Raw genomic sequence first — 27,197 nt, forward strand, 5'->3', positions numbered from 1 at the left:
GGGATGGGCCTAAGGATTTGAGGAGTGACTGGAGATCCTGCGAGATTTCTGTAATGGGGTCACTGTGACACGGTTCTTAGGTGGGAGTATCTGACAGCTGACGGAGTCCTTCTGCCAGGTAATCCTTGCGGTTCAAAACAACAGTGGTGGAGCCTTTGCCTGCAGGTAGGATTACAAGGTTGGGATCAGCTTTTAGATGCTGGACTACAGTTCTTTCTGCGTACATAAGATTGGTTTACATGTTGATGGATTTGGGGTATGATGGTGAGGCATGGTTCGAGGTTAACGAATGCAGGAAAGTTATCAGGGGCTGATTTGGGGACAGTGGGGGTGTATCACCGTTGCATGGAGGAATGAATTGAGTGATGCTGGGTTCAACATTGGTCTTTGGTTGAGTGTGATTGGTAGTGAAAATGTGTTTTATAATGTAGGAACTGGGAGAAGAAGAGAAGGTCTTTAACAGGTGCTGCATGGTTGAATTTGGGAGTGGGACAAAGGACTGGTTGGTAAGGATTGTGGAGGAAAGGTTCATAATTGTGTTACAGGTCTGTTTAGGTTCTGAATTCTATGTGGTGGTGGGAGTTGTTTTGGAGGGTGGAGTAAGTGTAGTAAGTCTGTGAGACAGGGTTTGTCAGCTATGAGGTACCTGGGGGAGGTTTGGAGGTTGTTATAGAGGTGGTGGATAGTGGTACTCCAAGGCAGGAGTAGAAAGTGACCAGGGTGGAGAGCTTTTTGAGGTGGCGTTGTGCATGTTGCTCCAATTTCTGGAAAACAAGTGTTTCAATGTGTGTTATGGGTTCCAGGAATTTGGGATTGCATAGCAGGAGAATTTTGTGGATGGAGAGAAGGTACTGCAAGGAGGTTTGGTGTGGCTGATATGGTTTTGCAGGACTACGTTGGTGAGGGCCAAGGATTGGTGGTATCTGAAAGAATAGAGGTCATTGTGGAAGGAGGGGTGGCAGACGGAGATGGATAATTTGATGGTAAGGCCATTTGGGGGGATTCCATGAGCCAAGCAACAATGCAGGAACAATATGTGGGACTGGGTTCTGGCTGGGGATAAGGAAACTTTTCCATATTGACGCAGATCGGAGGAGCAAGGATCCATGGTGGTGGAAAAAATGTGAAAAATTACATAAATAACATAGAATTATGTCCAAAAAATTTCGGAAGATACACCCAAATGTGTGAAAAAATCACGAGAAAGATGAAACGGATACAATAAGGGGAAACAAGATGAAATATGAGGGAGTCAACAACAGCGAAAGGCAAAAACACAGTAAAATTGGCGAGAAGTCACAATGAGATCAATGTGTGTGTGTGTGTGTGTGTGTGTGTGTGTGTGTGTGTGTGTGTGTGTGTGTGTGTGTAGTCTACACACACACACACATGCTTTGGTCCATTGATAGTGACCGGGCCAAATATCTCACGAAATAAACATCAAATGAAAAAACTACAAAGAACGAAACTCGTCTAGCTTGAAGGGGGAAACCAGATGGCGCTATGGTTGGCCTCCTAGACGGCACTGCCATAGGTCAAACGGATATCAAATTTTTATATAGAAACCCCCATTTTTTTTATTACATATTCGTGTAGTACATAAATAAATACGTTTTAGTTGGACCACTTTTTTTTGCTTTGTGATAGATGGCGCTGTAATAGTCACAAACGTATAAGTACGTGGTATCACAGCAGTCTGCCAGTGCAGACGGTATTTGCTTCGTGATACGTTACCCGTGTTGAAATGGACCGTTTACCAATTGCGGAAAAGGTCGATATCGTGTTGATGTATGGCTGTTGTGATCAAAATGCCCAATGGGCATGTGCTATTTTTGGTGCACGGTATCCTGGACGACATCATCCAAGTGTCCGAACTGTTTGCCGGATAGTTACAGTATTTAAGGAAACAGGAAGTGTTCAACCACACGTGAAACGTCAACCATGACCTGCAACAAATGATGATGCCCAAGTAGGCGTTTTAGCTGCTGTCGCGGCTAATCTGCACATCAGTAGCAGACAAATTGCGTGAGAATCATGACTCTCAAAAATGTCTGTGTTGAAAATGCTACATCAACGTCGATTGCACCCGTATCATATTTCTATGCACCAGGAATTGAATGGCAATGGCTTTGAACTTTGTGTACAATTCTGCCATTGGGCACAAGAGAAATTACTGTACGATGACAGATTTTTTGCACACGTTCTATTTAGCGACAAAGCGTCATTCACCAACAGCGGTAACGTAAACCAGTATAATATACACTGTTGGGCAAAGGAAAATCCACGATGGCTGTGACAAGTGGAACATCAGCGACCCTAGTGGGTTAATGTATGGTGCGGCATTATGGGAGGAAGGATAATTGGCCCCCATTTTATCGATGGCAGCCTAAATGGTGCAATGTATGCCGATTTCCTACATAATGTTCTACCGGTGTTCCTACAAAATGTTCACTGCATGACAGAATGGCGATTTACTTCAAACATGATGGATGTCCAGCACATAGCTCGCGTGTGGTTGAAGTGGTATTGAATAGCATATTTCATTACAGGTGGATTGGTCATTGAAGCACCATACCATGGCTCGCACATTCACCGGATCTGATGTCCCCGCCGGATTTCTTTCTGTGGGGAAAGTTGAAGGATATTTGCTATTGTGATCCACCGACAACGCCTGACAAAGTGCGTCGGCGCATTGTCAATCCATGTGCGAACATTATGGAAGGCGAACTACTCGCTGTTGACAGGAATGTCGTTACACATATAGCCAAATGCATTGAGGTTGACAGACATCATTTTGAGCACTTATTGCATTAATGTGGTATTTACAGGTAATCACCCCGTAACAGCATGCTTTCTCGGAACTGATAAGTTCACAAAGGTACACGTATCACATTGGAACGACCGAAATAAAATGTTCAAAAGGTACCTACGTTCTGTATTTTAATTTAAAATACAAACCTTTTCCCAACTGTTCATCTAAAATTAAGCCATATGTTTGCGACTATTACAGCACCATGTATCACAAAGGAAAAAAGTGGTCCAACTAAAACATTCATATTGCTTTACACACTACACAAATATGTGATAAAAATGGGGATTCCTATTTTACAAAACACAGTTGATACCATCCATTTGACCTATGGCAGCACCATCTAGCGGGCCAACCACAGCGCCATCTGGTTTCCCCTTCAAGCTAGACAAGTTTCGTTCTTTGTAGTTTTTTCATTTGATGCTTATTTTGTGAGATATTTGGCCTGGTCAAGATCAATGGACCACCCGAATTAGCGGGAGTAATGTGGGACGTAAGTGGCTGCACTATCAATCAACGTCTTGTAACCTTCTGTTGTGCACAGCTGAGAGGTTGATAGTGTGGTGTGCAGTGCGGTTTGTAAGGCAACATGAGAAACCTAGGAAAGAAAAGAAACAAGGACAGACATTGAGTATAATGATGCGTTATAAAATAGCAACAAAGGAAAACTGCACAGGGTTAGGATCAAAGAAAAGCGATCATGTAAAAACCAAACAAGGGAAAATCCGGGATGGGGTGTAACAGTATTATGAAAAGGAAAGTTGCTGCTCACCATATAGCGGAGATGATGTCACAGATAGGCACATCGAAAAGACTGTCACATATAAAGCTTTTGGCTACTAAGGCCTTTGCCAACACACACACACACACACACACACACACACACACACACACACACACACACACACACACACCTGAAGCCCCAGGCAACTGAAACACTGTGAGCAGTAGCACCACTGCATGATGGGGGTAAGGAGGAGGCTGGTGTAAGGAGGGGGAGGCTTAGTGGTAGTAGGATAGCGGTGACAGAGGCACAGTGGAGAGGCGGGAAGGGGGGTAGGCTGTAGTGGAAAAGGAGAGAAGTAAGAACACTGGGTGCGATGGTGGAATGAGAGTTGCATAGTGCTGGAATGGGAACAGGGGAGGGACTGGATGGGTGAGGACAGTAACTAATGAAGGTTGAGACGAGGAGGGCTACAGGAACATAGGATGTATTGTAGGGAAAGTTCCCACTTTCGCAATTCAGAATTGCTTGCGTTGGTGAGAAGGATCCGTATGGCACAGGCTGTGAAGCAATTGTTGAAATGAAGGGTGTCATGTTTAGCAGCGTGCCCAGCAAAAGGGTGGTCCACTTGTTTCGTGGCCACAGTTTGCTGGTGGCCATTCATGCAGACAGACAGCTTGTTGGTTGTCATGCCCTCACAGAATGCAGCACAGTGGTTCAAGCTTAGCTTGTAGATCACATGATTTGTGTCACAGGTTGCACTGCCTTTGTTGAGATAGGTGGTGTTTGTGACCAGACTGGAGTAGTTGGTGGTAGGAGTATGTATTATAGGAATATGAGCCATGAGGTAAGGGATTGAAAGAAGGGGTTGTATAGGGATGGACGAGTATATTGTGCATGTTCCGTGGATAGCAGAATACCACTGTTGGAGTGGTGGGAAGGATAGTGGGAAGGAAATTTCCCATATGAGGGCACGAGAAGAGGTAATTGAAACCCTGGCACAGAATGTAATTGTTGTTCCAGTCCTGGGTGGCACTGAGTGATGAGGGAATGCTCCTCTGTGACCGAATAGTGGGACTTTGGGAGGGGGTGGGAGACCTACTAGCTACCAGCTAAACCTTCACTTCAACAGCTGACACCCGTTCCATACCAAGAAGTCTGGGTCCACAGAGGAGCATTCCCCTCGTAACTCAATACCATCCAGGACTGGAGCAACTGAATTACATTCTCCGCCAGTTCTTCGACTACCTCTTGTCGTGCCCTGAGATGATAAATGTCCTGTCCGCTATCTTTCTCATCCATCCCACAAGTGGACCACCCTGCTGCCAAACACAACATCCTCCATTTCAGTGACTGCTTCACAACCTATACCATATGGATACCTTCCCACCAACACCAGCTTTTCTGAATAGTGCAGGTGGGAACTTAGCCTGCCATACGTTCCTGTAACCCTCCTGGCCTCAACCTTCATTAGTCACTGTCCTCACCCATCCATTCCCTTCCCTGTTCCCATTCCAGTACTATACAGCCACCATTCCACCATTGCACTCAGTCTTAACTTCTGTCCTTTTCCGCTATATCCCCCCACCCCCACCTCTCCCCTGACCTTCGTCTAATCTGCAGCACTTGACTGTTCATCACCCCTACCCTACTACCCCACCCCCTCCCCACCCCAGCCTCCTGCTTACCCCAACCCTGTCACCACTCCTATCATGCACTGGTGCTGCTGCTCGCAGTGCGGTTTCAGTTGCCTGAGACTGCAGAAGTGTGTGTGTGTGTGCTTTATTTGTTAAAGGTTTTTTTTTTTTTTTTTTGTGCTTATCTGCGACTCAGCAACTCCGTTGTATTGTGAGTAGCAACTTGGGTAAATATGTTTTTTTTAATTAGTGAGGTGCACACTTTTACATTTCTGAACATTTAAAGCAAGTTGCTGATGTTTACCATGCTTTTAAATCTTATCAAGATCTGACTAAATATTTGTGCTGCTTGTTTCAGATGGTACTTCATTGTATATAGCAGCATCATATGTGAAAAATCTGAAGCGGTGTTAATTTTGCCTGCAAGGTCTTTAACATGAACAGCAAGGGTCCCAACAGACTTCCCTAGTGCACACCCGAAGTTATTTCAGTACCTGATTATGACTCTCCATCCAAGATAACATGCTTCGTTCTCTACCAAAAAGTCTCTAGTCCAGACACAAGTTTCACTTGGTGCACTATATGATCGTACCTTTGACAGTAAGCATAAGTTTGGCAGTGTGTCACATGCTTTACAGAAATCAAGAAATACTGCATATATCTGACTGCCTTGATCCAAAGCTTTTAGTATGTCATGTGAGAAAAGTACGAGTTGGGTTTTACATCAATGTTTTCTGAATCCATGCTGGTTGGCATGAAGGGGAGGTCATTTGTTCAAGATACCTCAGAGTATATTCTAACATTCTACAACAAATTGATGACAAAGATGTTGGACAGTAGTTTTGTCGATCACTTCTACTACACTTCTTGTTGATGGTTATTACCTGTGCTTTCTTCCAACTACTGGGCATGGTTCTGTGTTCAAAGGATCTCCATCAGATTATAGTTAGAAGAGGGACTATTTCAGTTCCAAATTTAGTATAGAATCTGAAGAGGATTCCATCAGGTCTTGGAACTTTGTTCAATTTAATGACTTCAGCTATGCCTCAACACCATTGATACTAATACTGATTTCACTCATTGTTTCAGTGATATGAAGATTAAATTGGAGTGTTTCTCATGGTTTTTCCTTCGTAAAGGAATGTTTAGAAACAGAGTTCAGCATTTTCTTCACTACTGAGTTTCAGTTGCTTTCTCATTCTCAAGTGACTATACACTAACTTTGATGCCTCTAACAGCCTTTACAAATGGCCAGAATGTCTTTGGGTTTTGTGGAAGATCATTTTGACAGTATTCTGCTGTGGTAGTCATTGAAGGCTTCACGCGTTGCACTCTTGACAGCCAAACAAATTTCGTTCAACATCTCTCTATAGTCCTGTGCTTTGATACCTATTATGCAATTGTCTCATGCTCTTAACGGTCCACTGTGAAACTTACCACGCATACCATGCAAACATTGTGTAATCCGTGTGTCAGGCCGAGACTCGAACTCGGGACCTTTGTCTTTCGCCGGCAAGTGCTGTATCATCTGAGCTACCCAAGCACAACTCACATCCCGTCCTCACAGCTTTACTTCTGCCAGTACCTGAAGTTTGGAAGGAGATGAGGTAGAGACTTGCCTGCGAAAGGCAAGGGTCCCGAGTTCAAGTCTCGGTTCGGCACACAGTTTTAATCTGCCAGGAAGTTTCATATCAGCGCACACTCTGCTGCAGAGTGAAAATCTCATTCTGATTATCTTGTCCATTTACACCACGACAAAACATGTATCATTAGCTGAAGGGTAGCATGTAAAACCTCACGTAACGTGAAATCACTGCACTGTGAACTTTAATTGCGTAAAGGGCCACAGTAGTTAGCTCACTGAAATCCTACATAAGAGGTTGGAACTAAAATCTCTTTCCACTGTTATGATTCCTGTAAATCACTTGAGCTAAATACCAGAAGAGCTTCTTAAACAAGGCCAAGTTTCTTTCCCCATTTTTGTAAGATTAGAGTTTGTTCTGTACTAGTTACTTTTTGTTTCCCATTGTGAATGTGGAATTTAATTTTAGCCATAAAGTTCGAGATTTTTGACATCATTTTTGGTTCATTGTGCTGTAAGTAGTTGCACGACATCCTATACCGATGCCTCTTCTTTAGTCTTTTTCTTCTTCTTGTTTATCCTGGCTTCTTGAGATCTCTTGTGAAGAGACACGATACAAGAAGTTCCATAGTGGTGTAGGACAATCAATGAAGTTACACAACAGTTAACAATTTAACTTTTGAAACTGCTGGTTTATTGGCATTCATGGAAAGAATGTGAAGAGACACGATACAAGAAGTTCCATAGTGGTGTAGGACAATCAATGAAGTTACACAACAGTTAACAATTTAACTTTTGAAACTGCTGGTTTATTGGCATTCATGGAAAGAAAAACACACTCATACCCTCATGCAGTCAGCAAACTTTGTGTAACATTTTGTATGTGTAATGGGCCTTACTACGTAGCAAATCATTCTAATGAATTAATTAAGCTGCTTTACAGTGTTGCTAGGCAACGTAATCAACAAGGTGATGCGTGTCTCAATTAAAACTGGACCTCAATATTTTGAATAAACTTTGGTTCATTTTTTTGTCCAAATCAACAAGTGTCTCAATATTAATGTCCAACTTCGTGCATTAAGTCCAAATGCATTTGCAACTATTGTACTTGATTTACTGGATAGCTTGATCACGCACTGGCATGTAATGTATTTCACATGGAGCACACCGGTTTCAGTTTTCCCTAATGGGCTAAACTACTCTTTTATCATAACGTGATGTGTGTCTCTCACGTAAAGTTTAAATGAAACTGGATTTACTCTCCATTCGGGTCAAGATCACAAAATAAAATTCACCACATAGATCAGTGATCTGTACATGCACACTTTTAGCACTCTCAATTGATAACTCGTCTCAGAGTAAAAGCTGCACATAAAGTCACCCTTTTTTTTATGCGTACAAAATTCAAAACCCCTTTATATTAAACAAATAAATTATGGCATGTAATTACTAACCAAACATTTCCGAATCTGTATAAACTTCAAAAACTTGTATTGAGAAATTATTAGTTTGCTAAAATGGATTCAGATTACAGTCAACTCGTGTCTGGACAATGACGTCACAAATCGACACTTACTTGATATGAACAAAATACCTGTACTGAAAAATAATATCTGTTGGGTAATGTACTGACTCTTATAACATTTGGTACCCCCTTGCATCGCTACAATCTGTCAGAAATACAAGGGCTGATTAACAAAGACTGAGGTTAATCTTTTCATGTAGCTTCTGTGATAGTTTCCTACCTGTATTTTTGTGTACTCTCTGGGCAGCAGTACTCTCATATCGATGGGTTGGTAGTAATGCTCTATGATGTAGACTCTCATTGCATTCCACATTCCAAACAACTGAGGCGATGTGAGAGGAACAATACAATTCCTTAAGATTCTGTGTTCGTTTCAATGATACAGCCACTGAAACTTGCGGAAGATTGCTGCATGTATTTGGTGAAGATACACTACCTTGTCCAAAAGCGTTAAGGTGGTTCGTGGACTTCACATAAGGCCAATTTTGTGGTAAGGAAGATGGGCTTCATGTTTCAGCTCCTGCTGTGTCTGAAGTCAGTCAACACAGCTGCTGTGATTGTCAGTGAAGATTATTGGATAACATTACATAATTTCAGTGAAGTGTTGAGAATTTGCTATGGCAGTGTCTTTGCAATTGTGCGTGATCATCCCCACATGACACACATTTGTGCCTGTCAGGTGCCACATTTGTTGACTCCTGAGCAAAAGGCTGTTTGAATGGAGACAAGCAGTGAGATGGTGTGTCACTTCACCGACAGCAGGTATGCGTTTCTAAAATGATCATTTGTGTTGAGTCATAGCTGCATCATTATAATCCTAGGAAAGAGAGGCAGCACAGTTTCGAAGTCACTAGGTTCTCTGGCACCAAAACAGGTGACAGTTGTTGCATCTGCAAGAAAAGTGACGGTGATCACATTTTTTTTATTGTCATGGAATAATTTACCAGCATGCAGTTCCCAGGCACATTATTGTTACAGTGGCATACTTAACATCAGTATTGTCTAAACAGAGGAAGCATATTGCAAGGAAATGAAAGAACTTTTTCGGACTGGGTGGTGACTTAGTCATGACAATGCGCATCCTCGTGTCACAAATCAAGTCGTACTGTCTCTGACTCAGTTCAGTATTACTTGTAGACAAAGCTTTGGGACATAAAGTTTGAGAACTTGGAAGCAGTGCTCAAGAAAAGTGAGGCGATTCTCCAGGACCTGGCAAAGAATGGCTTGCACCATGTGTTCGAGGACTGAGGTGCTGTACAAATTGCATTCAGGTAGGAGGGGAGTACTTTGAAAAAGATCATGTAAACCTTGAAATTTAGCAATAAACATAAAAAAGTCTCAGCCTTTGTTGAACAGCTCTAGTATTTTCTGCATTTGTTCTTTTCTTTCATATTAATAGTACTTTTGTTTTGTGCTTCTGATTAACATAAAAGTAAAAGAAATGTGATATCTCGCAACTTAAATTTTTTTCTTACCCTAGGTAATTTTGTAATGTTTTACTTATTCATGTTCATTTTAAGTTTTATTTTATGTTAATAACAAATTTTCTGACTGTATATTATATTGATGTTATAGAAAGCTTTTTGCTTTATATTAAGTTAGGAGCTACCTGTGAAAGCGTGGAAATTGTTGCACTCATTCCCTAGACTTAAGAAACTGAGTTAGGTGAAGTGGTGGTGTGGTATCTGCAAGTGGCATTACACAGTGAATCATCATTCAGGTGGAGGTGGAATTTAGCACCTGCCAAAGTTAGCTTTTCCATTATTTCCTTAAATCAGTTGTGGCAAATGCTGTGATGGTTCCTCAAATAAGGCCCTTAGTTATTTGGCTTCAATTTTAAAGTTCAAACCAAGGTTTTACCCTCAAGTTTGAAAACAATGGAAGATTGGCATTTAATGTTGACACCAACGCCATTATGGAATGGCTTTGGTGTCAACTTTAAATGCTAAACTTCCATTGTTTTCAAACTTTAGGGATATTGCTCTTGCTTGTCACTTAAATTTCTCTTAAAATAAGCAGTAAAACACCACACTGTAGAACCTAGGAAAAGTAATTGAAATGGGACAAGTATGAACCCAAGTAATATGTTAAAGTGAATATTTGTGAACGTACAGGTGAGTATGGATGTAGTAGAGTAGATGAAATACTCAATCCTTGTTTGAGATTTTTAGTAGTTAAACATTTGCATATATATTTTGCATTTGCTATTACAGTATTAAACAGATTTTTATAAAGTGTGATTTACTTTAAACAAAAATCTTGTTTGCGTTAAGATATTGGCCAACCCTGATAGCCTCAAATCTTTCCTGTTTTGCAAAAACAGTTCCCTTGAATTGTCGGACACCTTGTATACTGTACTGGAATTAATCTATCAGTGACTGGGTTCCAGTTGTACGCTATGTCAGACACAAAGGGAGATGGACAATTAATTACCCTGCACTATCCTGTCTTGATGAAACCTTTAACAGTAATCATAGGGTTCACTCTACCCTCAGATTATTGAAATCGTATATTATTGGTGATATTTGTTTACGGGCATTAAGCCATGGTCCGAGCTATAATTGTATGTCTTGTGTTTCTTCCTCCAATGTTAGGGCCATCGCCAGAGACTCGGCTAAAGTCACAAACAAGCCCAGCTAGCTGAACTATTTGTGTATCTGTAGAATGGTCGGTTTGTGACATCACATCACTGCCTGAGATCTCGGACAATGCCAGTGTATGTTAAGGAACTTGCATTGGGGAATATATTCTGATATTAAGTTCACTATGGAAAAAGTGAAAAACAAATGGTGCCCACTCTTTCCCCTCTGTAAGCCCCATAGACTCTGTTACCTTAGAGAAAGGTCTGATGACATCACAAACTGATTGTTGCATGAATACATTTAAACAGTTCGACTTGATGAGCTTGTTTGCAACTGTAACTGTGTTTAGTGTTGTTAAAGCCTTGATGATGTCTCCAGCACTGGAGGACGAAACATTAGGCAGAGAATTATGTGCCTATAGTTTTCTCTTAGAATGTCATGTTTAATAAGTTTTTAGTTGAAAGCTACATATTATCTCAATGTAAATTTATTAATTGTTGTTTCAACAGTTTCTCATTATGTTTTAATTCCTTCTGTGTGATATAATGTTCTTACTTCCCTGTCTGATATAATGTTCTTACTTCCTTATTTTTCAGGAAAATACTTAACAGGAGTCACACATACAATATGTATGAAACATTGTATGTACGTTATCTGCTGGTGTTCAAACTGTGGAAGAAAGTTGTTGCTAATGCTGATGAACGCCGCCGTATAAACAAATTGGCTGTTGCCAAATTGATTCCACCTCCACATTTTGTAGAGAAGTCTAAACTGTTTAACACAGTGTTGCCAAAAATACCAAAGTCCAAGAAGAATGTGACCATGTTTTTTATGCAAGCAAAGTTCAATTTGAAAGCTGCTTGTGTGGTAAGAAAAAGTGTCTGGTCTAAGTATGGTGGATGATGATTTTAGTTGACTGGTATAATTATTGTTTGGTGATAAGAGGTGTGGCCTTTTTCCTTAACACATTTGCTTCATATAATTACAGCAATGAGGTTATCAGGTATATGTGTCTGAAATGTAAAACATATTTATTAATGTTTTGACATGATTATTGTGACAAAAATATTATTTTAATAGTTTGATACTTCATTTGATTCAGACAGGTCTAGGAAAGTTGTCAGGAGAAAAAGTTCCTTGCACACCATAAAAATCAAAGTACATAACACAAATGACAACCAAACAATTTAAAATCAGAGATGGGAACATAATCTGTATTAAACTGAGTGAAAGTTCAAATCCACAGTAGCTGTTTGTTGTGTTTTCACTGTATGACGTCCGATTTCATACACTGGAGGTAATATCTTCACGTCATATCAGCATATAGGAGGAAGCTGAATAAGTAAAAGTGCTAATGGTTAGCATAACCTACCAAAGAAAGTAGACAGGAAAGCAATGTACTCACAAAACTAATACTTCATGTGCCAAGACTTCCAAGTTAGCGGTCGCAAAGTGCTGATTGCCCAAGAATCATGTCATAAAATCGAATACAAACATACCATGGACCGGAGGACCCAGTCCATTCCGTGTAAACACAGTCCACACCCTTGGGGAGTCACTGCCAGACGCAGTGCCTTGTTACCCACTTTTCTCCATGGCTTCATGGGATCTGCACTGCACTCGAACCTTCCCATCTGTTATTAAAAACTGAAATCAGGTCTCATCTGGGCAGGTTTTCCCGTCATTTAGGGTCCGAGTGATGTGGTCACTTTCCCAGGAGAGGTGCCGCAGATGGTGTTACATTGAAAGCAAAGGCACTTGCTTGTGTCTTCGGCTGCCAAAGCCCATTCACACCAAATTTCGCTGCACTCTCCTAAAGGATACATTTGTCGTAAGCTCCTTACTGATTTCTGCAGTTATTTTGCGCAGTGTTACTTGTCTCCCAGCACTGACAACTCGATAGAAATGTCACTGTTCTGGATAGTTAAGTGAAGGCCATCGGCCATTGCGGTGTCTGTAGTGAGAGGTAATGTGTGGAATTTGGTATTCTCACACACACTTGACACTGTGGATCTGAGAATATCAACTTCCCTAATGATTGACGAAGTGGAATGTTCCATGTGTCTAGCTCCAAGTACCATTCCACATTCAAAATCTGTTAATTCCCGTCCCATGACTTTTGTCACCATAGTGTAAGTCAGCCAAGGGCCCCCTGTGAACCGGAAGTACACCCATAGATTGTTTAATCAGTGTTGCTTTATATAGTCTTACTATTATTGTTATCTTTCTTCTTGGACTTTTCAGTATTTCAGCCAGGTGCAAAGACGTGCGAAAGTTGTTTTCACATTCCTTCTGCTGCTTCTACGGGATAGTGCTGTGAAGTGCGTGACACTGTATTCAAAACGCATTTGATTGTCTGGTTTATGTTAATCCTTTCACAGATGTGGAAAGTGAATAGATAATGGTTTTTGCCACCCACAGCTAACTAACATTTGACTGGCTTACCTGTAATGCACTGTTTATATTCTTATGTGGCATTAGTGGAAAAGAGCTGTTAATAAGTTACGACTTTTCTTCACCAATTTCCTTTTAAATGTTTCCTAACGTCTGACATCAAAACAGAATTGCCTGTTGTTAGTATTATTGAACATTGTTCCCTGTTACCAAAGCATAACAATTTTATAATGTCTGAGTCTCTCTTTTGATTTTGATTTGCAAAATAACTGTGCCCCTCCCCCCCCCTTCCCCCCCCCCCCCCCCCTCCATAAGCCCCCAAATTCCGTTCAAAAACTATAGGCATTCAAAACTACCATGACTAAGTCTAGATCAGAATGCGAAACATACCAACTGCAATTTCAGAGTTGTCACTGTGCACACTTTGATATGTTTTAGCACTAAAGAACTCTGGATTTTGTTAATGTTTCTCTTTCCAATTGTACTTGAATCTGCTCTCATAAAACATTTTGGTTTTGAAGTCTTACTAAAGCATTCAAGATATGAACCAAAATCTGCAGTGCTCTCATGTAAAACATTTTGGTTTTGAAGTCTTACTAGAGCATTCAAGATATGAACCAAAATCTGCAGTGCTCTCGTGTCCTCTGAATTCTGAGCAGTGAACACAAAATGACGGCAGTGACTGGCACCTATACATTCCTCCCTGCCATTCTCTTTTGTATCAAATGATATGCTGATTTTGATTGTTTGTCTTCTGCTATAAGAGTTTTTCATGTAACATCTCGCCAACACTTTCACTTGATTCAACGTTATCTGGAATATAATAATCAATATTGGTTTCTTTGTGTTTTCAACATATTTACCTTCAAACTCTTACTCTGGAACTCGCTTCAGGTGGTGTAAACATTTCGTTACTTGCTTGTCTGAAAATGTATAATCCATTTTTTATATATTGTGTTATGATTTACACACAACCAGGCACCTTAGGTATAGCAAGGTCCAGTATTTAGCTCAGAAGCTTTGGATTCTACTCTAGGTGATAAAGTTATAGAAGAAAACATTAAGTGGCCAAAAGTGAGTGCTTCTGCAGTTCTAGGTGTGTCAGTGCAAGTGATATGACAGTGAGTGAGTATCATTTAATAGATTTAGTCCTCATGTTGCTACAAAATGGTTAGCCCTTTTGTCCAAATTAGTTTCTTATTATTTGTAAGAATGCTGTTAACCTCATACCTCGTTGTTAAGTGTCTGTAAACTCCAAACACGCACGCACAATTCTAGGTCTCCAGTGATGAAGAAAAGCTGTGATTATAGCTACAGATCTGTAATTTATATAGTACACTCTCAGCTCAAAAGAAATAAATATCACAAATGTTGAAAATGATTGATTTGACTGTTCATGCAGTTCTGATATTAAGGCGAGTAGGAGATGCAACCGTTGTCGTATAGAGTTGACTGTCAGCTGTAAAATCCCAGATGAAAGTTCACAGCACTAATTATGTGCTGACAGCAATCATTGGGACAGAGAGAAGATTTGAAACTGGAAAGGATTCTCTGAAAGTTAACCCTTCAAGCCGGTAGTTTCTGGGCGTGTGCCTAGCCTACTGGCGGTAGTTTATATGGCTGGCTGGCCCCAGAATGCAGTGTTTCAGTGAAATTGCTCTAGGACAGGAATTACTTGTTCAAATGTTACGAAAATTTCAGGACTAGACACCAGTACATATTTATTACGATTAAAACATACATTGTCACTTCAAATGAATTTTGAGTGTGGTATATTTTGAAACAATCTTCAAAACAAAATCTTACACCACAGTCCTTGAGCTAGAACGATGTTTCCTTACATTTCCTCGTCTCCTTGCAGCAGACTGTGCACATCTCTCTGTAGGTATTCATCAGCCTTCTAAACATTTTCACATACCACTTTACACCTTTCTTCCTTTCCATGAGAAAAGGTTGTAGTTTCTGATCCTTCAAATCTACACTGCCCACAAAACTATTGTACTCCTTTTATGCACTGAGGCTTTCTTATCTCTTTGCCCCTTTTGGTTGCCGTAACAACTGCATCATTATGAAACGTAGAAATAAGGCATCTGCTTTTTATCCATCCATTTCAGTACCATTATACTGTGTAAATGATGTGCTAAGAGTTCACCTTTCTTTAGTTTTGCACGTCTCAAGGCATCAGGTACATTCTTCCTATTCAGTCGAAGTGTGCCAGCAACATTGATACCTCTTTCCTTCAAAAGTGGCACAAAAGAACGCTGTTATAATAATTGTCCGCCCAGAGCGTATGGCCTAAGTTGAAAAGAGGCTCAACAAGCTTCATTACAATCTGACTGGTTTTCAGGGTATCTGCAGAAAGAAATTTTGTTTCTATTTCTGTGGAACTTCCTGCATAAATAATAAATTGCCATAAATTTCCTGTGGAAGATTCACATATCTCATAGGACTTTATACCAAACTTTGCTGAATTTAAGGTAGATGGGTTTTTATTGCCAGCCTTCCTTTCCATAGCGTAAGAGATTCATCAACAGAAATGTTTTCTCCCATGTTGTATGTATTTCTAAATGTATCATTTAAATGATGAATGACGGAACCCAACTTGAACAATCTCTTATTGTCTTCAAATGTATTCAGTTCTTCATTGTTTACAAAATGAAGGAATCCAGAATTTACCTGTATCACAGGTCCATATATACCAACAAATGGTGTTTTCAAAGAGACATAAGAGCTGTCAACTTCTTGCCATTTCCACTCTTCTTCAGACTGTGTGCATTTCACTGGTGCGCCTTGTTCGATGTCATCATCACTGTTCGCCATTTCTTCTTCACTTCTTTTGGGTGTTTCTTCCAAACAGTCAAAATAACTTTCTTTGTCAACATCTAGATCACTCCCACTGCCATTTATACTACCTAAACAAGGGGCAGGCAGGAATCCTGCACGTATGCGGTGCACTTGCACACGTGCAGTTAACAGATGTTCTGCGTGCACACAAGGGCAAGCTAGCCACCCGCTTCTCTCCTCTCCCCTCCATACCGTCTTGACCGCTCCTTCTTCTGTAATGCGTTTTGTTTCCTAGCTTGCTTTATTGAATGAAGGAATAAGGTTAGTAGGAGTGCTTGAAAGAAATCATGGTGTGAAAGAGTACCTATTACCTATGACACGTTTTATTTAATTATCACAAGTGGAGTTTACAATACATCTAATGTCTGGAACAAAATTTCTACATACAGACAAACACAAACACTTACGTAAATTTTCATCACTGATGTATGCTCTTAACAGAGGCTTATTAATTTTCAGAACAGAAAAAAATTTCTCAAAACCGTATGTTGAGCCAAACACTGACATTATCTTCGCGGCTTCACGATGGAGACGAGGAAACTCTTGCTGGGGAAAGTCATGATAAAAGTCTATTACACGTCTTGCCAAAAGGAATTTGTTTCTCAGACGAGAATTACACTGTAGATCTATTAATTCGTTTGCAAATTGGGATGAATATCATCTACAGAAACAGCAAATGGTCTCGAGAATCATTCAAAAACTTGAGATAAATATGATATATCCCCAAATCGCTTGAGAAATTCCTCTTTTGTTGCACTAGGTAGAGAAACATATTCTTTGCAATTCTGTTCTCGCGCAGTAGACAGAGTAGGAAAATGCACTGCATTCCCTGACGAGAGCTATCGTTCCCACAGCTCAAGCTTGCTAGTGAAAGCTTGCACCTTTCCAGCCACTTCACAAATTAGCTGATTTTTGTCCTTGCAAACTTGTGTTCAATGCATTCATATGTCTGATAATTTCCACAAAATATGCAAGATCGGCAACTCACTCTGGATCTTCTAACTTGGTGTCGTGCCTCCCTTTGTCCTTTAAAAACTGATTTATTGGCTAAGCTAAAAAAATCTTTTGAGTACATTACCGCAGCTAAGCCAGCAGACTTCACTGTCGTATGGTATGTCGCCATACTCTTCCCCAATTTCAGCTACATATGTGTGAAACTGTCTATGTGTAAGCCCGTGGGATCTCAAATAATTAACTGGCCGAATAACCACTTGTATGATGTAAAATTTGAAATTTTCCCGGAGAATCAATTGTTCAAATAGATTTCGGGCTTGCAGCCGGTCGTCGTAAACTTCTTCGCACGATATAAGACGGAACGGATAACGTCTTCATCAGTCCTTGTTCGGCTCATCTGAAGATGGCTGGCAGTTGTCCAGCCGAAATATCGTGTGAAGAAGTTTACGACGACCGGCTGCAAGCCTGAAAACTATTTTAACACTTGTATGACGTCCCCCAGTTTTGCTGCTTTTGCATAGAGTGCTTCTTGATGCAAAATGCAGTGGATGCTGTACAATGATTCTTCTGTACGCTGTAGCTTTTTTCTTAGTAATCCAACAAATCCCATTTGTTCCCCTTTCATTGCAGGTGCTCCGTCTGTTGTCACTGAAACCAAATGTTCCCAGTTTAAGCCAGCTTAATCGACAGCTTCTTCAATGGCTTTAGGATGTCCGCGCTGGTGACGTGCTTTTAAAACATATCATATCTAAAAAAAATCCTCCGTTGTGTGCAGAGCAGTGTCCACGCCACGGACATAAATCACTAATTGCGCGGTGTCTGAAATATCTGTGAACTCATCAAGTACGATGGAAAATGCAATAAACTCCTGCACTGCACTCTTTAATTGACGGTAAATGTCACCTGCCATGGCACTTATACGACAACTCCGTCGAGAAAGAGTGGTAGCTCGAAACTGATTTGCATGCAGTGGGCAAAGTAAATCAGCAGTGTCATTGATGCACTCCTTTATAAACTCACCTTCAGCAAATGGTTTTCCAGCTCTCGCTATATTAAGCACAGTCTTATGACTTGCACGTACTGCTGGGCTATCGTTGTTGTTGTCGTCCTCAAAAATTGAAAACAGTGCTCCATAAAATGTTAAATCAGTTAGATAAGTGACACGACGAAACAAAGGTGCAGATCTCTCGTGACAACAGCAACTTACATCAGATTCATCTAGTATCATCAGATCGCTCTTCTTAATCTCAGTCAGTTTCCCCATCTGCTCAGAATCTGACAATAAATTGTACTCGTACTTGTGATATTTATGATAATGGCGTTCAGAACTAAACTACTGCTGACCGCCGGCCGGGTGGCCGAGTGGTTCTAGGCGCTACAGTCTGGAACCGCGCAACCACTACGGTCGCAGGTTCGAATCTTGCCTCAGGCATGGATGTGTGTGATGTCCTTAGGTTAGTTTGGTTTAAGTAGTTCTAAGTTCTAGGGGACTGATAACCTCAGCAGCTAAGTCCCATAGTGCTCAGAGCCATCTGAACCATTTGTCTATTTGTCTGCTGACCAGCGAGAATACTGCCACATATTAAACATTTCGAATTTTCACGTTTTTGCACAAAGAAAATATGATTCTCCCATTGCTTTTTAAAAGATAGCAAATCTCCAATTCTCAGTTTCCTTGATTCACTCTGCATTTTCTGGTTGTTGAAATACAACGTTCACTATGTAGTGGTCGCTTCACATCAACATCCACACACTGAAAGGAGGGTGGGGGGAGGAGTTATATCTACATTTATACTCCGCAAGCCATCCGACGGTGTGTGGCAGAGGGCACTTTACATGCCACTGTCATTACTGCCCTTTCCTGTTCCACTCGCATATGGTTCGCGGGAAGAACGACTGCTGGAAAGCCTTCGTGCGCAGTGGAATCTCTCTAATTTTATATTTGTGATCTCCTCGGGAGGTATAAGTAGGGGCAAGCAATATATTCGATACCTCATCCAGAAACGCACCCTCTCGAAACCTGGACAGCAAGCTACACCACAATGCAGAGCGCCTCTCTTGCAGTCTGTCACTTGAGTTTGCTAAACATCTCCATAACGCTATCACGGTTACCAAATAACCCTGTGACAAAACGCGCCGTTCTTCTTTGGATCTTCTCTATCTCTTCTGTCAACCCCATGTGGTATGGATCCCACACTGATGGGCAATACTCATGTATAGGCCGAACAGGTGTTTTGTAAGCCACCTCCTTTGTTGATGGACTACATTTTCTAAGGACTCTCCCAATGAATCTCAACCTGGCACCCGCCTTACCAACAATTAATTTTATAGATCATTCCACTTCAAATCATTCCGTTTGCATACTCCCAGATATTTTACGGAAGTAACTGCTACTATTGTTTGTTCCGGTATCATATAATCATACAATAAAGGATCCTTCTTTCTATGTATTCACAGTACATTACATTTGTCTATGTTAAGGGTCAGTTGCCACTCCCTGCACCAAGTGCCTATCCGCTGCAGATCTTCCTGCATTTTGCTGCAATTTTCTAATGCTGCAACTTCTCTGTATACTACAGCATCATCCGCAAAAAGCCGCATGGAACTTCTGACACTATCTACTAGGTCATTTACATATATTGTGAAAAGCAATGGTCCCATAACACTCCCCTGTGGCACGCCAGAGGTTACTTTAACGTCTGTAGACGTCTCTCCATTGAGAACAACATGCTGTGTTCTGTTTGCTAAAAACTCTTCAATCCAGCCACACAGCTGGTCTGATATTCCCTAGGCTCTTACTTTTATCAGCCGACAGTGTGGAACTGTATCGAACGCTTTCCGGAAGTCAAGGAAAATGGCATCTACCTGAGAGCCTGTATCTAATATTTTCCGGGTCTCTTGAACAAATAAAGCGAATTGGGTCTCACACGATCGCTGTTTTGGAATCCATTTTGATTCCTACAGAGTAGATTCTGGGTTTCCAGAAATGACATGATACGTGAGCAAAAAACATGCTCTAAAATTCTACAACAGATCGATGTCAGAGATATAGGCCTATAGTTTTGCGCATTTGCTCGACGACCCTTCTTGAAAACTGATACTACCTGTGCTCTTTTCGAATCATTTGGAACCTTTCGTTCCTCTAGAGACTTGCGGTACATGGCTGTTACAAGGGGAGCAAGTTCTTTCGTGTACTCTGTGTAGAATCGAATTGGTATCCCATCAGGTCCAGTGTACTTCCCTCTGTTGAGTGATTTCCGTTGCTTTTCTATTCCTTGGTCACTTTTTTCGATGTCAGCCATTGTGAGAATTTGCTCTGAAGTAAGACCACGCGAAGTGTTTGACTGCATCATTTTGCGTTCGAGAGTGTCGCTCGGACTGTTAGATACAACACGTTATTTCTCCCGACTGCCTCACTTTGTGACAAAGATCTTCAAAGCACAGCAGCACAGATACATCTGTAGTTAGCTGATGAAGTAGTGTCGGCTGTCGTCAACAGGTGGCAGAGCTATACAGTTTTACCTCCAAGACTGCAACTGGCGAGTATATGGTCGGGATGCCACCAGTTCGGACATCCGCAGCTTGCGAGTACGTACTTGGGCTCCTGGCTTGAGGGGTTAAAATTATTTTGAAAAGCCCTTTTGTCTTATATTTGCACCATTGTTTTCAATTTTTGTCTCTCATCTCTAACCCAGGGATATGCTGCAGTTTTGAAATTTAAATTTTGGCTTTTACATTTTATAATTGCTTCAAGGTCATTACTTAGTGCTTCTGGTGTAAAATCTGGAGTAATTTTCATTTTCCTTCATCTTCATGTACAGTTTATCCCCACCCTGTGAGAATCTTTTCCTCCTGACATAAGTATTTTCAGGTTCTGAATGCATGAGATGACACAGTTGCTCCTGTTTCAACAATTAGCACAGTAGATGTAATCCACTGTAAATGGTTAGAATCTGTGCTGAAATCCACTAAAAATAACAGATTCCATGAGAATGGCATTAATAGGGAATTGCTTAAACTCAGTGACTCTAGATTCAAGTAAAAGTTGCTTAGCTTTATGAACAGAATCAGAAAAGGAGAAACTCCATCATGAAGATGTCAGAGAGCAATTGTTATCCCAATCCATAAAAAACAGTGATGTCGGAGACAGCAGTAACTAGAGAAATGAGCTTACTCGACACAAAAAGTTTACTTCAACATAGTTTCCAGAAAGGAAAATCGTGTGCACATAGCTACTTCAGACTCGGGATGCTAGCTGAGAATAAAATAAAGAATCCAGTATCGATAGACACCTACCTTTTTTTGATCTTAAGTAAATTTTCAATACTGGTGACACACGAAAACTTTGGAAAATCATGGCAGAAGTTAATGCACTGTCACATATTATAAAAGCAATTCAGAACGTATACAGCCTAAATAAGATTGTAGACAGATTCGGACAACAGCTGAATATATTAGACTGTAAATGTTCTGAATTGCTTTTATGATGGGTGACATTATGTTATCTTCTGCCATGATTTTTTGAAGTTTCCTTCTGCCAACTGTGTTGAAAGTTTATTTAAGATCAATAAAAAGTAGATGTGTATCCATACTGGATATCCCCCCCCCCAATTACCATCTCGATTCTGAAGTAGCCATGTGTGCATGGTTTTCCTTTCTGGAACCAATAACTAATATTGGAGCAAATATATATAAAGTTGTCAATAAATGGCTGAAATATTCTCATAGCAAAATCTAACCAGACAGACAAACTGACATAGACATACTACTGTTTGTTGATAACCAGCTGCTTTATGCAGAATCCAAGGATGATATAAAGAGATCAGTGTAAGCTACTCACAGCAGTAGGATTGTTGAACATGGAGATCTCCCTCAATAAAACCATAGTTATGGCTTTCACGAGGAAAGATCGCAAGAGAACTGAAATTTCAATAGGCAACGCAACCCTCAAGCAAGTATCAACATTCAGATTCCGAATGTATAGTCTGAGCTATATTCAAGAAAATTAAATGCAACACAAAATCACTGGACTAATAAATAACACCTTCAGACCATCTCTTACTCAGTGGCACACCAGATTGAAACAATATGACACACTGGCCAAACTTACCCTCTAGTATGGCAGCAGAAGTCAAGCACTCTGTAGAGGTGACGAGCAGAGACTAATGAACCTCGAGACCATTTCATAAGAACAACTGGCTACACATTGTGGGACAGGAAAATATCTGATGACATCCTTAAGGATCTCAAAGTAAAACCTATTCTCAACACAGTAGAGAACTACAGAATGCCTTGAAAGGACCATGTAGTACAAATGAAGACCAGTAAGATTCCCCAAAAAATCCTCAAATACCAATCCAGAGGTCGAAGAGATGTATTGAGATGAGTTGAGAGTGTAACAGACCAGTAGACCTAATACTGGATGGGAAGTAGCAGTCTATTGATTGAACCAAACAATGGAAACTCCAGATAGGAATGTTAACAATGTAGGAAAAGATAGATGGCTCCACCATAAAGAAGATACATTATGTTGCAGAAAGGCACAATTAAATACACTTCATAAACCTTTTGGCCATAGTCTTCATCAGCAAAAAATTAACACACACCATTCATACACACAAGCAAGCACACCTCGTGTACTCATGCCAGCCAACTCCATCATCGCAGGCCGAAATTCAAATATCACTTGGGATGGATGCAAGCAGCAGTCAGGATGGGGTGGGTGAAGAGAAAGAGTAAAGGATAGTAGTATATGGGTGGGGAGAGAGATGAATGCTGTCTGGTAGAATGTGCAGGGTATAGAACGCCAACAGGCGCAGTGTCAGAAGGTTGTGCAGCAGGGCAGTGGGGTAAAAAGGAGGAAAAAAGGAGAGGAGCAGTGAATGGTGGGCCAATACCAATACAAAAAGCTGTGCAGTGATTGCAGCACAGCTTCTAAAAGACATGGCTGCTTTCAAAGATACCACATCATTTACTGGCTATGCTGCAATCATTGCACATATTTTTGTGTTTGTATGACTACCGACCAGCTATCCATCAAGATAAACGGCCACTGCCAAACTGTGACCAAGAGCAAAGCAGACTACCATGTGGCACAATAGCTGAACATACAAACTTGATTTCAATGACTGCTTCACTACCCAAGCAGTCGGATTATTTCCTCTACCACCAGTTCCCCCTGCAGGCCAGGGGTTAAAATAGGCCCGAGGTATTCCTGTTTGTCGTAAGAGGCAACTGAGAGGAGTCTCACACCTTTCAGCCTTTATGTGATTGTCCCCTGTAGGGTTTTACTTCCGTTTTTCAAAATTTTCTTGAAGAGCAAGCCAACTCAGGAAGGGCGCCTTGCATGGTGCGTTGTGTCCGTCGTCTGCATTGAGATCTTTAGCCCACTTTCTTGCCAAGGCATTGCAGTCCTGCTCATCTTCCATCTCTGGGATGAGGATGCCTTCCTGTATGCGTTTTCACTATGCAGTGTCGTTTTTTGCGCCGACAATGACCATGGAATTCTTTGCACCTTATATCCATCACAGTAGCCAGTCTGTTGGTGGGACCGCCATGTACTCTGTTGGTTGTAGCCCTTGACTACGCAGGGATCGCTCGGCTGATGCCTGCACAGTTAACTCCCAACAGGTGCCAAGGAGTAGATGCCCATCATCCTGGAGCATTGGGACTCCTGGCAATGACCGTCCTGCATGTGGCCTTTGCTGCTGCTTGGTGGCACCCATGGGGAGGGCCCCTGGTTGGAGTGGGTGGCATTAGGGCAGACGATGTGCGATGAAGCGTACCATGTCATCACTTGCTGATAATCAAACGCCAGCAGTCTCTAAGCGTTCCAAGTCTCAGTACAATGCAAGGAAGTATGATCTTAAATCGTTCCCCTCCCTGGCCAGACCATGTGAGGCACGCCAGGCTAAGGATGGCAACAAACCTTATTTGCCCTGGTACCTTGTATGTAGGAGAGCTGATTGGGACTCATTTGTCTCGATGAAGCCTCAGTTTTTTGTAGAGCATTTAGAGGACAAGTTTGGGGAGGTGGAGGGCTTGTCCAAAATGCGGTCAGGGTCAGTCTTGATTTTGTAGTCTGACGATGAGCTGCGTGCCAACTTAGAGTGCTGAGGAGTTCATTTAGTCTGGCACATCCATCAGGGTCCGAGGGATAATCAGCTTGCCACTGGGGCTTTCATCTTGGCCTTCGAGGGTGGCACATTACCCATGAAGGTCATAGTGATGGTCTACTGCCGTGAAGTCAAGATATATATCCTTCCCCCGATGCGGTGCTTTAAGTGCTGAAAGTTCGGCCATATGTCTTCTCGCTGTACTTCCAGCATAACATGTCGAGATTGTGGATGTCCGTCCCGTCCCAATACTCCATGTGACCCTCCTCCCATCTGTGTCAACTGTGGAGAGCATCATTCCCCTTGCTCATCAGACTGCAGGATTTTACAGTGAGAAAGTAAAATCGTGGAATAAAATACCCTGGACCGACTGACCTGCACTGAGGCTAAGGGGAAATTTGAGCGCCTATATCCTGTGGCTGTGACCTCCTCTTATGCCGCCGCTACAAGAACAGTCATAGCCCCATCATTTCCATGAGTTCCAGTCGGCTCTCAGAGCCAGAAGACTACACCAGCCCCCTTGATAGCTGGGGCACTTCCCTCCCTGTTGCTCCTGCACCACCTACCCCAGGAGCACTCTCCCCCACTATGGGGTCACCAGTCCCCATTTCTCAGCTGGAGCAGCATAAGTCTTCTTCGGCTCCTCTCACTAAGAAGCAGTCCTTTGGGTCACTCCCTTCCCAGGTTTCTGCTGGAGGGAAAGAAGACACCTGCCAGTGGCTGAAGTGCCCTAAAGCAGCTGGTCATACAGCTTCATGATCATCCTCCGTCCCAGAGACTGAATCAGTGAAGCCATCCCAGCCAGAGAAACTCCAAGGACCAATGAGAAAAATCCAGAAAGAAGACCCCCAAGACCAAGGGAATTGCGGTTGCACCCACACCACTGATGCCTACAAGCTCTGTGTCTGAGGATGAAGTGAAGATTCTGGCATCAGCTGAGGGCCTAGATCTCACCAAAACCTCAGACACAATGAATAAAGTCTGTTCAGGAAATAAGTTGGTGGTAGCAGTTGACCCTGAGGCATAAACTGCCTCGTTGAGTGTTTCATGCCTTCACAGTGTCACAATCGCGTCATCCTCCAGTGGAATTGCAGCGGATTTTTCCACCAGTTGGCTGAGCTACGGCAACTGTTAAGCTTTACACCTGTTTTCTGCATTGCCCTCCAGGCAACCTGCGGACGCCTCCTATTCACGGCTACAGGGGATATTACAAGAACCATAGCGAATATAATAGAGTGTCAGGTGGAGTTCCCGTTCATATGCTGAACTCGGTATGTAGTGAACCTGTGCCTGTTTGAACTTCTCTTGGCTGTGGCTGTCAGGACATGGATGATGCAGGAAATAACTGGGCAATGTATATCTCCCTCCAGATGGTGTGGTACCCCTGAACGTATTGGCTGCACTGATTAATCAGCTCCCTAAACCTTTCGCACTTTTGGGAGATTTTAACGCCCATAACCCCTTGTGGGGTAGCACCATGCTTACTGGCTGTGGCAGAGACGTCGAAAATTCACTGTCCCAACTCAGCCTCAGCCTCTGCCTCTGCCTCTTAAATACTGGTGCCGCCACACATTTCAGTGTGGCTCATGGTAGTTATTCAGCCCTTGATTTATCGATTTGCAGCCCAGGACTTCTCTCATCTATCCACTGGAGAGCACATGACAACCTGTGTGGTAGTGACCCGTTCCCCATCTTCCTGCTGTCACTCCCCCGACATCGTTTCGACGGACACCTATCCAGATGGACTTTAAACAATGTAGACTGGGTAGCCTTCACCTCTCCTGTCACTGTTGAATCTCCCCATGTGGTGCCATTGATGATGTGATTGAGCAGGTCACTACATTGATAATTTCTGCAGCAGAAAACACGATCCCTCGTTCTCTGGGGTGCCCCAGGCGAGAGACAGTCCCTTGGTGGTCGGCGGAAGTTGCTGAGGCAATTAAAGAACGTCGGCGAGCTCTACAGAAACTTAAGTGGCATCCTTCCCTAGAGCACCTAATAGCCTGTAAGTGCCTCCGTGCCCACGTTCACCTGCTTATAAAATGATGGAAACAGGAGTGTTGAGTGTCAACCATTGTGTGCCACACGTCACCTTCCCAAGTCTGGACAGAAATCAGACATCTTTTTGGGTATCAGAACCCAACAGGTGTCTCTGGCATTAACATCAATGGGGTGTTTTCTGCTGAAACAAATGCAATTGCCGAGCACTTTGCTGACCACTATGCTCTAGCCTCTGCTTCGTAGTACTACCCCCAACCCCACCCTTTCACACCCTCACACGGCAGATGGAAAGGAAAGTCCTCTCGTTCACTACACACCACAGTGAACCCTATAATCCCCCTTTTACAGAGTGGAAGCTCCTCAGCACTCTTGCACATTGCCCCAACACAGCTCTTGGACCAGATCGGATCCACAGTCAGATGATTAAACATCTCTCATCTGACTACAAGCGACATTTCCTTGGCGTCTTCAACCGGATCTGGTGCGATGGTGTCTTTACATTACAATGGCGGGAGAGCATCCGGTAAAAATCCACTTCATGTGCATAGCTATCGGTCCATCAGCCTCACCGATGTTCTCTGTAAGCTGCTCGAATGTATGCTGTGTCGGTAGTTGGGTTGGGTCCTGGAGTCACACATCCTACTGGCTCCATGTCTGGGCGGCTTTTGGCAGGGTCGCTCTACCACTGATAATCTTGCATCCCTCAAGTCTGCCATCCGAATGCCTTTTCCAGACGCGAACACCTAGTTGCCGTCTTTTTGACTTATGTAAAGCATACAACACGACCTGGCGACATCATATGCTCACCACATTGTATGAGTAGGATCTCCAGGGACCGCTCCCAATTTTTATCCACAACTTCCTGTCGCTCTGTACTTTCCATGTCCAAGTTGGTGCCTCCCATAGTTCTCCCAGTATTCAGGAGAATGGCATTCTGTAGGGCTCCATATTGCGTGTATCTCTATTATTGGTGGTCATTAACGACATAGCAGCAGCTATAGGGCTGTCAGTCGCCCATTCCCTGTGTGCA

The 27,197-nt window shown here is 42.2% G+C and overlaps 1 protein-coding gene across 11 annotated transcripts in view; it reads left to right on the forward strand.

The window, feature by feature from the left end:
* The window catches only part of LOC126268079 (uncharacterized), a 422,439-nt gene that overhangs the window by 312,887 nt on the left and 82,355 nt on the right, over nt 1-27,197 (forward strand). For all 11 annotated transcript variants that reach the window (XR_007549078.1, XR_007549079.1, XR_007549077.1 and 8 more), the window contains one exon: nt 11,456-11,726. Coding sequence is in view for 8 of the 11 variants with exons in the window: in XM_049973545.1 (XP_049829502.1) it covers nt 11,456-11,726 (271 nt within the window). In the remaining 3 variants the exon portion in view is untranslated. The remainder of the gene's footprint in view (nt 1-11,455; nt 11,727-27,197) is intronic.

This window comes from Schistocerca gregaria, chromosome 4 (assembly GCF_023897955.1).
Source record: "Schistocerca gregaria isolate iqSchGreg1 chromosome 4, iqSchGreg1.2, whole genome shotgun sequence".
In the NCBI taxonomy this organism is placed as follows: Eukaryota; Metazoa; Arthropoda; class Insecta; order Orthoptera; family Acrididae; genus Schistocerca; species Schistocerca gregaria.